The sequence below is a fragment of the Bombina bombina genome, chromosome 2 (assembly GCF_027579735.1).
Source record: "Bombina bombina isolate aBomBom1 chromosome 2, aBomBom1.pri, whole genome shotgun sequence".
NCBI classification, from domain to species: domain Eukaryota; kingdom Metazoa; phylum Chordata; class Amphibia; order Anura; family Bombinatoridae; genus Bombina; species Bombina bombina.
Genome location: NC_069500.1, coordinates 912,141,313 through 912,160,085, shown reverse-complemented (window position 1 = coordinate 912,160,085; position 18,773 = coordinate 912,141,313). Strand labels below are relative to the sequence as shown.

At 36.5% G+C, this 18,773-nt stretch overlaps 1 protein-coding gene across 1 annotated transcript in view; it reads right to left on the bottom strand.

Annotated features, from left to right (window-relative positions):
• Window positions 1-10,979: 10,979 nt before the first annotated feature.
• CDKL2 (cyclin dependent kinase like 2) overlaps window positions 10,980-18,773 on the bottom strand; it is a 208,853-nt gene continuing 201,059 nt past the window's right edge. Inside the window, exon 13 of the mRNA XM_053703308.1 lies at window positions 10,980-11,270. Coding sequence (XP_053559283.1) covers window positions 11,211-11,270 — 60 coding nt within the window. The 3' untranslated portion in view covers window positions 10,980-11,210. The remainder of the gene's footprint in view (window positions 11,271-18,773) is intronic.

The following is an 18,773-nucleotide window of genomic DNA, read 5'->3' as shown; positions in this document are numbered from 1 at the left end:
TTACCTAGAAATATCTTAAATAATAGTTGAGTTTAACAAAATAAATAAAGAACAGAATGTTCCGATTTCGGCCGAGGGCAGATACGCTCCAGAGTGCTCTGTTCTAATCAGAGCCTCGGGCGCCGCAACTGCCTCTGGGAACCTTACCATGGGTCACAGCCCACACATCTTGAAATTCTCTGTCTGGGAAATTATCTATCTATCTATCGAATCTATCTATTTAATATAGATTCAATAGATAGATAGATAATTTCCCAGACAGAGAATTTCAAGACATGCTTTTTTAGACTGCTATTTCATGTGGGCCATATAAATAACATTGAGCTCTCTCCCGTGGGTGTTGGATGACACTGCACTAATTGGCTAAAAATTAACATTTTTAGCCTAAAATGCAAGTCAATAGATAATAAATAAATAGCCATGTGATCAGGGGGCTCTCAGAAGAGGCTTAGATACAAGGTAATCACAGAGGTTAAATGTATATTATTATAAACATGTTGGCTGTGCAAAACTGGGGAATGGGTAATAAAGAGATTATCAATCTTTCTAAATAATTAACATTTTTGAGTTGACTGTCTAAAAATAGCTATTATTTTTTTAAAATTTTTTTGTTTGTTTCAAAACATTTACTGCCATTTCCCAAAACGCAACTATGTAATTAAGGTAGCAGAAATGTTTTACATTTTTAATTGTCTTATAAATGATGTATAAATAGTTGAAAGAAACATGCAAACAATTAACTGTATGTAATGAATGTGTATAAAAAAGTGTTGCACCATCTAAGATAATTTTCTTAATGTTAAGTGTAAGCATTTCAAATGTGAACCTTCACTTATTATTTAATTAAAATCTTGTCAGCAGCCTTGATGTGGTTAAATAAAAGTCTAGACATTTATTATAATTGATAGTATTACATCACCTTCATGCACAGCTTTCAGCAAATTTTAACCATGTCTAAATGTTATGTACTATCTTCTAGTTTTGACTTAAGAAAAATTATACAGTACATATTCACAGTTGCAATTGTCAGTGTCAATTAATGTCTTTCTAATTTTTTTGGTATCTTTTGTTGGAAAAGTTTTAAGTCATGCTAAATTCTTTATTGCTGTCGTGTTGCACTCGAGTAACATAACCTTCATCTTGTAATATGAACGATGTTTAGCGCCTTTGTGATATCCATTGAAAGTATAGGACGCGCTAAAGGGATGTCGACCATGCTAAACATTCTCTGTTTTTTCAGTTTTACCATTGGCTTGGAATACCAGATTGCATACTAATTCTAAGCCTATATTGTATAGTGTTAATAAATAACCATTTTTAACTTTAAAGTATCTAGGCAAAGGTATTTGACATTTGGTCTTTAACCTTATGTTATATTGACAGTATTCTTTGAAGAAAAGTGACTTTTCTCTTTACAATTTCCCAAATGTCTTTTGGTTTATATTTGTCAGAGAGGTTGGTGAAGTATTTTTAAATTGAGAAGTCTGAATTTAGTTTCTAGTAAATTAAATATTCATTAGTGTTTCATCAACCATGTGATATCTACAGAGCCATGTTCGCCCCTCATTTGAAAGAGGAGTCTCTTGTCTCTCATATTAGGGCCCTTATGTGCCTATTAATTTGGAATCAGTGGTCTCATGGCTGTATGGATTTATGTTTTACAGGCAGAAAACCCTCCCAAAATTATTACTCTTATGTCTGGTGTCTAAGAGGTCAGAAAATATATTTTTCACTTTTTCTAAGTGTTTATCAGAGAGGCAAATGACCCATCCCTATTTCCAATGACATTTCACATTCTCTAAATTGCTTATAAGGTATTGATCTTACATTCACAAAGGCACTATCCAGTTTAGAAATTCAATAATGCAGACAAAAGCACTGTAAAACACACTGGCCTAGATTTAGAGTTTGGCGTTAGCCGTGAAAACCAGCGTTAGAGGCTCCTAACGCTGGTTTTAGGCTACCGCCGGTATTTTGGAGTCACTCAAAATAGGGTCTAACGCTCACTTTCCAGCCGCGACTTTTCCATACCGCAGATCCCCTTACGTAAATTGCGTATCCTATCTTTTCAATGGGATTTTTCTAACTCCGGTATTTAGAGTCGTTTCTGAAGTGACAACTAACGACAAAACTCCAGCCGCAGGAAAAAAGTCAGTAGTTAAGAGCTTTCTGGGCTAACGCCAGTTTATAAAGCTCTTAACTACTGTACTCTAAAGTACACTAACACCCATAAACTACCTATGTACCCCTAAACCGAGGTCCCCCCACATCGCCGACACTCGAAAAATTTTTTTTAACCCCTAATCTGCCGACCGCCAACTACGTTATCCTTATGTACCCCTAATCTGCTGCCCCTAACACCGCCGACCCCTGTATTATATTTATTAACCCCTAATCTGCCCCCCTCAACGTCGCCTCCACCTGCCTACACTTATTAACCCCTAATCTGCCGACCGCAAAGCGCCGCCACCTACGTTATCCTTATGTACCCCTAATCTGCTGCCCCTAACACCGCCGACCCCTGTATTATATTTATTAACCCCTAATCTGCCCCCCTCAACGTCGCCTCCACCTGCCTACACTTATTAACCCCTAATCTGCCAACCGCAAAGCGCCACCACCTACGTTATCCTTATGTACCCCTAATCTGCTGCCCCTAACACCGCCGACCCCTATATTATATTTATTAACCCCTAATCTGCCCCCCACAACGTCGCCTCCACCTGCCTACACTTATTAACCCCTAATCTGCCGACCGGACATGATCGCTACTATAATAAAGTTATAGAATCAGAATCAAGTTCAATCCGATTGGCTGATCCGATCAGCCAATCAGATTGAGCTCGCATTCTATTGGCTGTTCCGATCAGCCAATAGAATGCAAGCTCAATCTGATTGGCTGATTGGATCAGCCAATCGGATTGAACTTGATTCTGATTGGCTGATTCCATCAGCCAATCAGAATATTCCTACTTTAATTCCGATTGGCTGATAGAATCCTATCAGCCAATCGGAATTCGAGGGACGCCATCTTGGATGACGTCATTTAAAGGAACTGTCATTTGTCGTTCAGTCGTTCAGCCAGGATGGATGTTCTGCGGTAGAGGTCTTCAGGATGCTGCCGCTTCGCTCCGGATGGATGCCGCTTGGATGAAGACTTCAATCGGATGGAAGACCTCTTCTGGCCCGCTTGGATGAAGACTTCAGCCGGATCATGGACCTCTTCAGCCCCCCGCTTGGGCTTGGATCAGGACATCGGAGGAGCTCTTCTGGACCGATCGGTGAACCTGGTATGGTGAAGACAAGGTAGGATGATCTTCAGGGGCTTAGTGTTAGGTTTATTTAAGGGGGGTTTGGGTTAGATTAGGGGTATGTGGGTGGTGGGTTGTAATGTTGGGGGGGGTATTGTATGTTTTTTTTTACAGGCAAAAGAGCTGAATTTCTTGGGGCATGCCCCGCAAAGGGCCCTGTTCAGGGCTGGTAAGGTAAAAGAGCTTTGAACTTTAGTAATTTAGAATAGGGTAGGGCATTTTTTTATTTTGGGGGGCTTTGTTATTTTATTAGGGGGCTTAGAGTAGGTGTAATTAGTTTAAAATTGTTGTAATATTTTTCTTATGTTTGTAAATATTTTTTTATTTTTTGTAACTTAGTTCTTTTTTATTTTTTGTACTTTAGCTAGTTTATTTAATTGTATTTATTTGTAGCAATTGTATTTAATTAATTTATTGATAGTGTAGTGTTAGGTTAATTGTAGGTAATTGTAGGTAGTTTATTTAATTAATTTATTGATAGTCTAGTGTTAGGTTTATTTGTAACTTAGGTTAGGATTTCTTTTACAGGTAAATTTGTAATTATTTTAACTATTTTAGCTATTAAATAGTTCTTAACTATTTAATAGCTATTGTACCTGGTTAAAATAAATACAAAGTTACCTGTAAAATAAATATAAATCCTAAAATAGCTATAATATAATTATAATTTAAAATGAAGACTAACAAAAGTGTACTAAATACTCATACAAAGTTCTTTATAAGGATATGTGTGTAATTTTCGAAATCTTCGATCTTCTATTTTCCTTTGATCCTCATATAGAAAGAGAGAAAGAAATGCCACATAGCGTGATTCTGTGATTATTCAAGATGCAGAATGCGTGTTTACAAATGCTTACTCACATGAGATGGAGCTATAGCCTAGCTCAGGTTTATGCGCACACCCGGTATTATACTGTTGGGTAAACAGTTGCTTGAGCCGGATTTAGGTAAAAAGATTTATTAAAATACAAATGTAAAAAGCGTCACAAGGGCTGCAAAAAGCACCAAATATACATAGGGTTGGCAATACAATTAAGTAGTTGCTCGCATTGAGCTTATACACAGTACTAGAAACTTAGGTCAGGAGTGCAGAAACTTAACCACACAACCTTTCCATTCAGAGTCCAGCATATGTTGCTCTCCTTACTGGTGTGCAGAATCTTGGAAAGACGCCAAGGGTAAGAAACAATGTATCCGACGTACGTTTCGCAAAGGAGCTTTTTCAAGGAAAAAGCTCCTTTGCGAAACGTACGTCGGATACATTGTTTCTTACCCTTGGCGTCTTTCCAAGATTCTGCACACCAGTAAGGAGAGCAACATATGCTGGACTCTGAATGGAAAGGTTGTGTGGTTAAGTTTCTGCACTCCTGACCTAAGTTTCTAGTACTGTGTATAAGCTCAATGCGAGCAACTACTTAATTGTATTGCCAACCCTATGTATATTTGGTGCTTTTTGCAGCCCTTGTGACGCTTTTTACATTTGTATTTTAATAAATCTTTTTACCTAAATCCGGCTCAAGCAACTGTTTACCCAACAGTATAATACCGGGTGTGCGCATAAACCTGAGCTAGGCTATAGCTCCATCTCATGTGAGTAAGCATTTGTAAACACGCATTCTGCATCTTGAATAATCACAGAATCACGCTATGTGGCATTTCTTTCTCTCTTTCTATATGAGGATCAAAGGAAAATAGAAGATCGAAGATTTCGAAAATTACACACATATCCTTATAAAGAACTTTGTATGAGTATTTAGTACACTTTTGTTAGTCTTCATTTTTTATTATTTTATCACATTTATTTCACATTTTGTTTCATTCTTGTGATATCATGGTATTTATTTTCATAATTATAATTTATATTGTAGCTATATTAGGATTTATTTTACAGGTAAGTATTTAGCTTTAATTTGGAATAATTTATTTAATAAGAGTTAATTAATTTCGTTAGATTTAAATTATATTTAATTTAGGGGGGTGTTAGTATTAGGGTTAGACTTAGCTTTAGGGGTTAATACATTTATTAGAATAGCGGCGAGATTCGGTCGGCAGATTAGGGGTTAATAATTAAAGTTAGGTGTCGGCGATGTTAGGGAGGGCAGATTAGGGGTTAATACTATTTATGATAGGGTTAGTGAGGCGGATTAGGGGTTAATAACTTTATTATAGTAGCGCTCAGGTCCGGTCGGCAAATTAGGGGTTAATAAGTGTAGGCAGGTGGAGGCAACGTTGTGGGGGGCAGATTAGGGGTTAATAAATATAATATAGGGGTCGGCGGTGTTAGGGGCAGCAGATTAGGGGTACATAGGGATAATGTAAGTAGCGGCGGTTTACGGAGCGGCAGATTAGGGGTTAATAATAATATGCAGGGGTCAGCGATAGCGGGGGCGGCAGATTAGGGGTTAATAAGTGTAAGGTTAGGGGTGTTTAGACTCGGGGTACATGTTAGAGTGTTAAGTGCAGACGTAAGAAGGGTTACCGCATAGCAAACAATGGGCTGCGTTAGGAGCTGAACGCGGCTTTTTTGCAGGTGTTTGGTTTTTTTTCAGCTCAAACAGCCCCATTGTTTCCTATGGGGGAATCGTGCACGAGCACGTTTTTGAGGCTGGCCGCGTCCGTAAGCAACTCTGGTATCGAGAGTTGAAGCTGCGTTAAAAATGCTCTACGCTCCTTTTTTGGAGCCTAACGCAGCCTTTATGTGGACTCTCGATACCAGAGTTATTTTTATGGTGCGGCCAGAAAAAAGCCGGCGTTAGTTTTTCGGGTCGTTACCGACAAAACTCCAAATCTAGGCCATAGTGTTTAGTGAACTAGCTATTCACCATTTTACCAGCTCCATTGTAGTGCATAAGGTATACAAAACAAAGGACAATTAATAAATATTAAATCTTAAAACGTATACAATTTAAGGGCCAATTTAAGCGTATCCTAGTGTAGCTCTAGATTTGTTTGTACTTACCTTATCTGGGCTTCCTAAACGATCTATGTATACAACCTATTAACTTTTACCATAAACCAGTTGCGATATAAAATATATCTCTTCTAGGTTCGTTTTATTGTTTTTGACATGTATACGTTTTAAGATTTAATATTTATTAATTGTCCTTTGTTTTGTATACCTTATGCACTACAATGAGCTTAATAACTAAATGTATTTAGTCAGCTCTGCCAATAATGATTATGGATGCTTCGGCATCTGAACATTTGCCATAGCAACGGTCATGTGACCGCGAATGTTACCAATCAGAGTCTCTGTGAGATGGGGGCGTGTCGCCGCTCCGCTCTATAGGGACTTAGTTTAGAAGCAGACGGTAATCTCCTCTGATGAAGAAGGTCGTGTATGACAGAGACCTTTGAAACGCGTCAGGAGCACAGTCTGCTAAATCTGTCTATTTCTTGGAACTGCTGAGCTGTGAATTCTCATATTATCGTATTGAACTACTACGTTATACTAACCGTTCTGGTTCTGCAGGTCTATTTAGACCATTGTATATGCTGATCATTACCTCATAATATATTGAGGGCTTTTATGTGAGTTGAATACTTGAAATAAATTTATATGTGGTGTCAACTATCAAACAGAGTTGCACTATTATTTTCTATTTTTCTATCTCACTCATTTATGGCCATTTGAGATAAAGACCATAGGAGGATCAAGCAGCAAGCATCCAAACCCCTGGGAGCCAGAAAAAGTTTTACTTGCACTGTGCGACACTTACCTCATTTCGATTGAGGTTGAGGAGTGTAAGTAAAACCCCCTCAGGGGGAGCTTTAATTCTCTGGGCACTGGGGACTATTGGCACATGAACTTTTTCCAGAAGCACTTTGTGGACACTATTACCTCACTTTATGTATAATTTATGATTTGTATTTTGACATTCTGTATTTTAGTTCTTCAATTGTACATTTGATGTTTTTATAGATAAGCTAAATGCCAACTGTTCTGATATAATTGTTCTATATTACTGTTTGACACTTTAAATGTGTTTAGTGAACTAGCTATTCACCATTTTACCAGCTCTTCTATTTTTGAAATTATCTATCTCAATTTTTTTAGTTAAATTAATGACTGTATCCTGAGATTTCTTTTAATCTGGCCCTCTACAATTTAAGTATAGGGTAGCTATTTAGTGTTTACTTAATCCTTTTGGTCTCTTACTATTGGAGCTTAATATATATTCTCATTTCTGGGTTATATAGTTGACGGTGCGCCTTTCTCATTCTACTGTCCCCCTTGTTTTTATCCTAAATTACTTGTATTGAATCTGGGGGTATTGGGGTACCTCCTTTTTCAATAGGTAGTTTGAGGCGGCACCATGTTACTATTTAATCTTTATTTTGGTTTGGTCCAGTAGATTCCATTTTTTGCGCCATACTCACAACCATTTTTTGTTTTATTATATATATATATATATATATATATGTATATATTTATATAAAGCAAGGTTCGCTGGTACTCACTGGATATTCAAAAATTACGAGGTCTTCATCCTTTCCTCAGGGCACCCTTTAAAAGTTAGAATAGCAGAACATATATATAATATTAATAAAGGTAACAAAAAACATCCACTGTCATTACACGTTGAGAAAAAACACAATTGCTATTCCAAAGATATTGATTTTATTGGAATTGCAAAGGTGACACCTCATTGGAGGGGTGGAGATACCGTGAATGTGTAGATTGGAGATTAATTGGATATTTGAATTGGAAAGTTTAAGACCAAATGACCTCAATCATGATTTTGAGATCTGCCATTTCCTCTCACCTATTCAGACCATTTTCAGTACTAGTTTTTTATATATAAAAACTTTCTAGGTTATTTTGAGCGCATAGTCCAGTTTTATTGTCTACACAAATATATAATACTAGGTATATATTTTTATTATATTTGTTTTATAAGTATATTAATGGACTACATATATGGCCGCTGGATAATGAAGGACTACAAATATGGTCGATTACAACGAACAGAAAGTGACACATCATACCAGAAATTACGTATACCGGCAATGATGCAAATCAGGGAAGCGGAAGTAGAACGGGAAATACGGCGAAGAACGTCAAAAAATAGGGAACCAATAGGGAACAGCAAGGGAAGTTAAATACTTGGTAACAGCGAGTAGAATGTATCCTTGAAAAAGCCTTAAAAGGCGAAACACGTGTCGGAACAGTTATTATTCCTGTGCTAAATGAAGGAACAATAAGGTATAAAAAAATATTTTTTATCCCCTTAGATATTTGGGGAATTTGATACAAAATATGTACCATTTATATCCTGATATGCACATATTGGAATGTATGTTTTTTTTAACAATAAATATTTTTTATTAAGGATTAACTATTGATATTATATTAATGTAATCCACAAAGTTTATTGTTTTATATTTTGTTTATCACATTTGGATTTTTTTTAAATCGTGATTTATCATATATTACACTAATAACAATATATATTTATGATGACAAATTCATACTGTTACTAATATAGGTTGGAATACAATAGAGCCATATTGTACCCCATCGCTGTCTCTGAAATTTGTAAATAATACTTAGATTAAATTCGGAAGTAATTATACTTTGAGCAGAATGATAACAACTCTAATAGAAATTCCAATGGTGGACCAATATAGGTAGTTTGTAACAATGCTCTTCTTACCACTTCAATTCCATTTTCTTGAGGTATGATGTTATACAGACTGTTAACGTCAGCTGTCACAAGAAGCATATTGTCACTTATAAGTAGTGATGTCACAAACCTAAAATTTTGCGTTTGCGAACGGCGGACGCGAACTTCCACAACTGTTCGCGAACGGGCGAACTGGGCGAACCGCCATAGACTTCAATAGACAGGCGAATTTTAAAACCCACAGGGACTCTTTCTGGCCACAATAGTGATGGAAAAGTTGTTTCAAGGGTACTAACACCTGGACTGTGGCATGCCGGAGGGGGATCCATGGCAAAACTTCCATGGAAAATTACATAGTTGATGCAGAGTCTGGTTTTAATCCATAAAGGGCATAAATCACCTAACATTCCTAAATTGTTTGGAATAACGTGCTTTAAAACATCAGGTATGTACACTACTGTTACACCAGATATGAGTTGCACTGGGGTGACACTGTGCCCTGGCAGGCAGGCACTTAAACGCACACGTGTGAAGGAAACTGACTGCTATTATTTAGCACAGTCAAAAAAGTGTTGTTTTTTTTAAATCTACACTACTGTTACACCACATATGAGTTGCACTGGGGTGACACTGTGCCCTGGCAGGCAGGCAGGCACTTAAACGCACACGTGTGAAGGAAACTGACTGCTATTATTTAACACAGTCAAAAAAGTGTTGTTTTTTTTAAATCTACACTACTGTTACACCAGATATGAGTGGTGGCACTGGGCAAGTGGGCACAGTATACGCTGTGAGCCTGACACACACGCTGACAGGCAGGCAACTGCAATTAGATTACACAGGGAAAAAAAAAAAAAAGCATTTTGGGGTGCTGTCCTTACAGCAGAGATCAGATGAGTCCTTCAGGACTGTAGTGGACACTGAATACACTAGCCTAGCTATAGATTTCCCTACTAAATCAGCAGCAGCTACACTGTCCCTCCTCTCACTAACAATGCAGCTTCCGAATGAATCTAAAATGGATGCTGTCCAGAAGGTAGGAGGGTCTGGGAGGGAGGGTCTGCTGCTGATTGGCTGGAATGTGCCTGCTGACTGTGAGGTACAGGGTCAAAGTATTACTCAATGATGACGAATAGGGGGCGAATCGAACATCGCATATGTTCGCCCGCCGTGGCGAACGCGAACATGCTATGTTCGCCGGGAACTATTTGCCGGCGAACAATTCGCGACATCACTACTTATAAGGTCAGAGTTATTGATAATTAATTCTGCTATTTCTGCAGAATCCCTCATAAAGGATCTCATATTTTTCACACAAAGTTGAAGGAAGAAATCAATATATTTGGCAAGGATGGAGAGAAAGGATTCAATGATTTTTTTATTTAAAAGAAAAATAAATTAATTAAAAAGTTTGGATTTTAGAATAAGTTTGGATTTTAGAATAAGTTTGGATTTTGGAATTACAGATTTGGGAATTTGTAACTATACATTAAGATAAACTGTTATACTTATATACAAATGATTCACATCAATATTAATACAGGGTTAAAAAGTATATAGAATATGACAAGGTATTTAAACAGACAAGGCTATACTGTATACATATATGTCTAATTATGTGTGGGATGTGCAGTCATAGGAGGCAGGTGAGGCACTATTTTACAGTGTACTGTTCCTTTAACTTGCTTTATACCCAGGACTGATATGGCAGTCTGAACAGTTATACCATCAAACATCAAAAGCAGAGAACACATTTTATTTCAAGAATGGAGATTTATCATTTACATGAACTTCCTTTGCTCATTTGTTCATGTTTGGGTACAGCTGATATTGTAGAGAACATTTCCGGATTAGTTTTTGTTCTGCAGCATGCTATTGAAGTGCATCCAAAGAGACCTTGCTTTATAAGGTAAAACCATTTGTCTAACCAGCTGGGAAATGATCACAGGTACTGTGCATAGTTGAAGATAGAGGCGTCTTCGTAGCAACAGCTGGATATGTATGGTTCAACTTTTAAATGAAATTAAGTAAAAGAAGCAAGTCCAGTAATTTCACAGCTTTATTGCACAGAAAAAATAGAAGAGAATAATGTGTGGCTAGTGGATAATAATACAATGTTTTTCTACACAGAGCAATAAAGCTGTACAATTTTGTATCCAAACGTAAGGTCCTCATTGATGTAGTGAATTAGCATGGGCCATGTGTGTTTAGCTTGTTTCATGTATATAATGTTGCAGCAACTGAATCTCAAATGAGTCATTTTAGTGCACTATTACTGCTCCACAGAAGGGAAATTAGATTCTGATGAATCTTGCAATGTATTTCCCAAAACCTGTAAAATACATAAATTGTTAATGTTGTTAATAAAGTTGAAACAATGCATCATGTTGAAGTCTGATATTTGAATACATTTGTGCACATGAGCAAAATGCATGCTGTACACTTTCATGAAGAGAAATGTTAAAAAAAAAAAAAAAAAAATCACAATTGTGTCTCATTTAAAGGTATAGAAAGGTCAAAATTGAAATGTGCATGAGTGTGTTTCAATTTGAGATAGAAGCACTTATGCACTTCCATTGGCAACAATGCACATATGCTGTAAGGGCCCGTGCACCAGTATTAAAAAATGACACCTCCTTAGAGAGTCAGCAATGACTTGTATGACGTAGATTAAGTATCACAGGCACAATTCACACCGCCACCAGCTCCCTGAGCTAGAATACTGGTGTACAGGCCCTCACAGCATATGTGGGTATGCCGCTGAAAAAAAGAAGCATTTTTTTGCTAATGGAAGTATATTGCAAAAATATGCAATCATGCACATTTTAATATTTCTATCCCTTTAATGATCAGTTTAATCAAATAAAGGATTGTTTTTACAAACAGTAGCTTAACATCCCTGTGTCAAACAACTGACACTTTTAGGGAAAATAGGGAAAAGAAAACATGTGCTTTGAGATATTTGTACATTTTCAAACACATTTATATTGTTTAAAACTTTATCATAAAATTAGGTGCATTATTCAAATTTATTAGGCCTTTATGTTTTTTTGTGGTAGTGAAATGATAGATCACTATATCCTCTAACCATATTCAACTGGTATTTGTAATATAACTGTATCCTGGTAACAAATTCCCATGGGAATGTCTTCTGTGATCAGCACTTTTCTTGATGATGAATTACAATTTTTTACTATGGGGCGATTTATCAAGCTGAGGTGGACAGGGGCGCATATACGCGCACCTGTCCGCCGCAGCTTACCTCTGGTGGTCTAAATTCTCCTGGAGGAATTCATTATTGCACATGAGCGCTATTTTAACCTCTTCGCCAAACAAGAGGTGGCGAAGAGGTTAGCAAAGCAGCGGTCTGAAGACCGCTGCTTGTTAAATACGGCATGCAGGTTCTCATGTGAAAGCCTGGCGAAAGCCTTTGATAAATCGACCCCCAAGCCCTCATATGTTTTACTCTGAAGATTTCAAAATATGTTGAGACTTTCTTCTGTGATCAGTATTGTTCTTCACTATTGGTGTTTTACAATGTTCTGTAATTAACCTTCACCCATTTTATTCTGAAGTATTGTCAGTAGTTACCCTTTAGCTAAGACAGGTACATGGATTTTCTCATGTTAACATAAATTATAAATACACAGTATTTGAGAGTAATAGACATCTTGCTTGGTAAAAGAAACATATAATATATTTTTCAAACGTATAGGACAAAAACAAGGCTCAGGGCTCAATGTAGTATATTGGTTCTATGGTCCCAAATAAAAATAAAGTACAAATTAAGACTTCAAAACTCCCTGCCCATGAAGAAATCATAAAAATCCACTGCTGGATAGGTCACACCCTCCACAAGCCAACGTCAAACATTACCTGGAATTTCCTGACCTGGAAACCTGTAGGGAAAAGGAAAAAGGAAGACCAAGAAATACCTTGCCCCAAGGCATTGAGGCTGACTACAAGGAGATGGGCTACACCTGAGTAAGACTGAAAGAAAAGACCAAGACAGAGATAGTTGGAAAGTCCTGGTTTACGGCCTATACCACAGAGGGGTAATAGGCATAAGTAAATCAGTAAGTAAGTAACAAATTACAAGCTTTAAGGCCTCAACATTCGATTACAGAAAGTGGGGCAAGTTTGAAGCTTAAAACATAGATCTGTACTCTTATTAGCTGAAACTAAGGAACAAAGTAAAATCTATTTTACAGCATTTAAATAAAACAAGAAAGGTTCACAATATAAACATTAAAGCATCTAATATATAGAAACTAGACTAGGCCCGAATAGAAAAAAATTGGAATTGAGATGAACAGTTTTAGATACTAGACATAGGAATTTGTTTTAGGACATATGTAAAAAAAAAATGTTTAATATTATTTGCATTCATCAAAAAATAATAAACTGTCCTTTAATGAAAAAACAAACAAATGAATAAATGAATGCATGTGACAAAAAATGTAATAGATTCTTCTGTACAGTTAAAGGGATGCTGAACCCACTTTTTTTCTTTCGTGATTTAGATAGAGCATGACATTTTAAGCAACTTTCTAATTTACTCCTATTATCAATTTTTCTTCGTTCTCTTGCTTTATTTGCAAAAGAAGGCATCTAAGAGGGTTTTTTTGGTTCAGACCTCTGGACAGCACTTTTTTATTGGTGGATGAATTTATCCACCAATCAGCAAGAACAGTTTGGCTAGCCTCATAGGTTCAAAACAGTTTGGCTAGCCTCATAGGTTCAAATTCTCCAATCCCCTTATTAGCTTTGTGGCCCTTCTCTGAACTTTTTCTAGTTCTGCAATATCTTTTTTTGGGATCGGTCCCCAAAACTGCACTCCATACTCAAGGTGAGGTCTTACCAGGGCTTTATATAGTAACAGAATTATGCTTTCCTCCCTTGAATCAGTGCCTCTTTTAATACATGCTAGTATCTTATTAGCCTTTGAAGCCGCTGCCCTGCATTGTGCACCCATCTTTACCTTGTTATCTATTACTACTCCCAAATCCCTTTCCTCCTCTGTTTGGATAAGTCTTGTCCCATTTAAAAAATACGTTGCCTGCTTATTTTTACTTCCAAAATGTAGAACCTTGCATTTTCCCATATTAAATCTAATTTTCCATTTACTTGCCCATACTTCTAATTTTTGCAGATCCCTTTGTAATGAAAGTTCATCCTGCTCTGACCTAATGACCTAACTTAACTTAGTATCAACTGCAAAAATAGAGACGTCGCTATTTAATCCTTGCTCCAAGTCATTTATGAAAATATTAAAAAGAACAGGGCCCAGTACTGATCCCTGGGGGACTCCACTGATTACCTTTGTCCAATCTGAGTATGATCCATTTACTACTACTCGTTGCTCCCTATCTTTTATCCAGTTATTTATCCATGATCTTACATTTTCAGATATTCCCAGTCCCTTAATTTTGTGCATTAATCTCTCATGTGGCACTGTATCAAATGCCTTTGCAAAATCTAAGTATATCACATCAACTGATTCCCCTTTATCTATATTTTTACTTACTTCCTCGTAGACTCTAATTAGATTAGTTTGACATGATCTATTTCTCCTAAAACCATGCTGATTAGAACTCATAATCTTGTTTACACGAATATGCTCATCAATATAATCCTCTGGATATCACTTTTTAATTGGTGGATGAATGTATCCACCAATCAGCAAGGACAATCCAGGTTGCTCACCAAAAATTGGCCCGCATCTAAACTTAGATTTTTGCATTTCAAATGAAGATACCAAGAGAATGAAGAAAATAATATTGATAATATGAGTAAATTAGAAAGTTGCTTAAAATGTCACGCTTTATCTGAATCACAAAAGAAAAAATTTTGGTTGTGTCCCTTTAAAGAGACAGTCAACCCAAATAGCGTTTTCATTTATACATATAAACTTGCCCTGGATCATCATTTCTCAATGTAGCCCATTTTCAAATATATAGAGTTTGTCAGTAAAATCACTTTTTGCGCTGCAGCCGTTTCATAATGTCCGTTAAGCCCCTCCCCTTTTACGTCAGCAGTGACATCAGCAGGTTCTTGTAACTTGACGTAAAAGTGGAGGGGCTTAACAGACATTTTGAAATGACTGCAACACAAAAAGTAAGTGATTTTACTGACAAACTTAGGGTTAGACTTAGAATCCTTTGCAATTAATTTTTCATTTTCAATTTTGGCTAATTTGATTGCTTTTTTGCATGCTTTGTTACATTCCTTATAATTATGGAATGTTGAGTCTGCCCTACGTTTTTTCCTAATTTCTCTTAACACATTTTTATTTAGCCACATTGGCTTTGATTTTTGATTTTGAATTTTATAACCATATGGTATTTTTTGATATGTATATTTATTTAACAACGTTTTAAATATTATCCATTTATCCTCTGTATTTTTATTACAGAATACATTGTTCCAATTTATATTTAATGATTTCCTTAAATCGTTGAATTTTGCTTTCTTAAAATTAAAAGTCTTCGTTAAACCTTTGACACTGCTTATGAAAAGAGATTTCAAATGTGACCATGTTATGATCACTGTTACCCAAATGTTCTTTGACTTCTATGTTATGATATTATATCTGTATTGTTTGATAGCCCTAAATCCAATATAGCTTTACTCCTAGTTGGCTCCTCTATTAATTGTGAAAAGAAGTTATCTCTGAAAACATTTAAAAATCTATCCCTCTTAGCTGAATTACTAGTTTCAAAAAAGAAAAATGATATTTGTTGTGCTGCTGGCTGTTTGTTTTGCTAACAAAAATCCTGAAATATATCCTTAATGAATATAAGAAGAAACAAAAACACATTCTTTTTTGTGAGGAACAATTTGTACAACATGAATTTTGTTGTCTGTGCACGTCTATTAGATACTGTTATATATGCTAAGCATTCTGGATACTAAAGAGCATGACTGAATTTAGAAGTAGGTAACATCAAATTAAGCTAATATTAAAAGGTCTAATATAAGTATGTATAAACCTCCAGTATAGCAGCTCAACTATGATAGCTATATAAAGAATAGAAACAACTGAATAGTAGATGTCCCATGAATGCTTTGTGGTGCTTCAGAATCCAATATGCTAATCACATTAATTGTATAGACTGGTTAACAATTAAGAGGGTGCCTATAAAATGCCCAATCATAGCTTATTATTGTCACAGATACCTAAAGAATGCAGCCATAATAATCAGAACTGGATATAAAAAAGGTGTGTGACAAACAGCTGCCATAATCTTCCATTAGAATGTTGTCTGGACGATGCCATAATAGTGTGCATATCATATAAAAAACATGGAAAGTACCTTTAATAATTGATCATAAAGCAGAACCTTTCTCAATAAGTCAGTGGTAAATTCTGTGCATTATAACTCATGACACATGAAACATGATTAATACACTCCGTTATGACTATACCTGGCATGGACTTTTGTGTGAAGAAATAGGAACCTCTAGTGGTATAAATAAAGAGCATAAGGAGCAAGTGTATGTAAGTGAGTCGGTTGAGCCTTGAGTATCATCAACCATAAATATCCCCATGCATTATACAAGAGTCAGAACATTTGAGTTTTTAACCCATAAAAAAAAAATTATACAGGTATTTGCAAAGAAAGTATCTGGAAGAGGTAGCTCTTAACACTAACAATCATTTATTTTGTTTTGCGTCTAACCGAAAAGGTTTTATTTTACTAGTAACTGATTCTCAGATATTCCTAGACTGCTATGCATTTTGAGAAGAAAATTCTTAATAGCAGACGCACCAGAACACTAATTAATTCACTTTTTTTCTCTATCTTCTTGTGTGGGTAATTAGGGGAGGGATTAGTTTCACATGTGTGGGCCTACAATATAAATTTAGCTAATTAACTCTGTGAGCCTTGTTCTGTGGGGCTTGCTGCATTCAGTTTCTCTGTGTTAAGTAAGGTTCTCCGTATAAGTATAGAGTTAAAGAACTAAGGGAGTTTTTAAATTGTTTGCTGTGTAAGGTGTGCAGTTTTAAACTTAAATTTAACTGTTTGGGTTGTTTTGTTTTTTTAAAGGGACAGTCTACACCAGAATTTTTATTGTTTTAAAAGATAGATAATCCCTTTATTACCCATTTCCCAGTTTTGCATAACCAACACAGTTATAATAATATACTTTTAACCTCTGTGATTATCTTGTATCTAAGCCTCTGCAAACTGCCCCTTTTTTCAGTTCTTTTGACAGACTTGCAGTCTAGCCAATCAGTGCCTGCTCCCAGATTACTTCATGTGCACGAGCACAGTGTTATCTATATGAAATATGTGAACTAACACCCTCTAGTGGTGAAAAACTGTTAAAATGCAATCTGAAAGAGGTGGGCTTCAAGGTCTAAGAAATTAGCATATAAACCTCCTAGATTAAGCTTTCAACTAAGAATACCAAAAGAACAAAGCAAAATTGGTGATAAAAGTAAATTGGAAAATTGTTTAAAATTACGTGCTCTATCTGAATCATGAAAGTTTATTTTGGCCTAGACTGTCCCTTTAAGCTTACTTTTAACTGATTCTTTTTTTTCTATCTTCATGTGTGTGTAATTAGGGGAAGGATTAGTTACACCTGTGTGGGCCTGCACTACAAATTTAGCTAATTAAAGGGACAGTCAAGTCAAAATTAAACTCTCATGATTCAGAAAAGGCATGCAATTTTAAACAACTTTCAAATTTACTTTTATCATCAACCTTACTTTGTTCTCTTGGTATTTTTTTTATTTGTTTTTAAGCTAAACCTGGGTGGGCACAAACTTATTTCTAAACTGCTGAAGACTTCCTCTTATCTTAGTCCATTTTGACAGTTTTCACAGAAAGACAGTGCTAGTTCATGTGTGGAGCTATTTATGAGTCAGCACTGATTGGCTAAAATGCAAGTCTGTCAAAAGAACTGAGATAAGTGGGTAGTCTGCAGAGGCTTATATACAAGGTCATTACAGAGGTAAAAAGGATATTAATATAATAGTGTTGGTTATGCAAAACAGGGGAATGGGTAATAAAGAGATTATCTATATTTTTAAACAATAAACATTTTCAAGTAGGCTGTCCCTTTACCTCTGGGAGCCTTGCTCTTTGGGCCTTGCTGCATTCAGTTTCTCTGTGTTAAGTAAGTTTCTCATTTAGATATAGAGTTAGCAAATAAGGGATTGGAGTAACCAGGGGTGAAAATAAAACAGAATTTATGCTTACCTGATAAATTACTTTCTCCAACGGTGTGTCCGGTCCACGGCGTCATCCTTACTTGTGGGATATTCTCTTCCCCAACAGGAAATGGCAAAGAGTCCCAGCAAAGCTGGTCACATGATCCCTCCTAGGCTCCGCCCACCCCAGTAATTCGAACGACGGACAGGAGGAAATATATATAGGAGAAACCATATGATACCGTGGTGACTGTAGTTAGAGAAAATAATTCATCAGACCTGATTAAAAAACCAGGGCGGGCCGTGGACCGGACACACCGTTGGAGAAAGTAATTTATCAGGTAAGCATAAATTCTGTTTTCTCCAACATTGGTGTGTCCGGTCCACGGCGTCATCCTTACTTGTGGGAACCAATACCAAAGCTTTAGGACACGGATGAAGGGAGGGAGCAAATCAGGTCACCTAAATGGAAGGCACCACGGCTTGCAAAACCTTTCTCCCAAAAATAGCCTCCGAAGAAGCAAAAGTATCAAATTTGTAAAATTTGGCAAAAGTGTGCAGTGAAGACCAAGTCGCTGCCTTACATATCTGGTCAACAGAAGCCTCGTTCTTGAAGGCCCATGTGGAAGCCACAGCCCTAGTGGAGTGAGCTGTGATTCTTTCAGGAGGCTG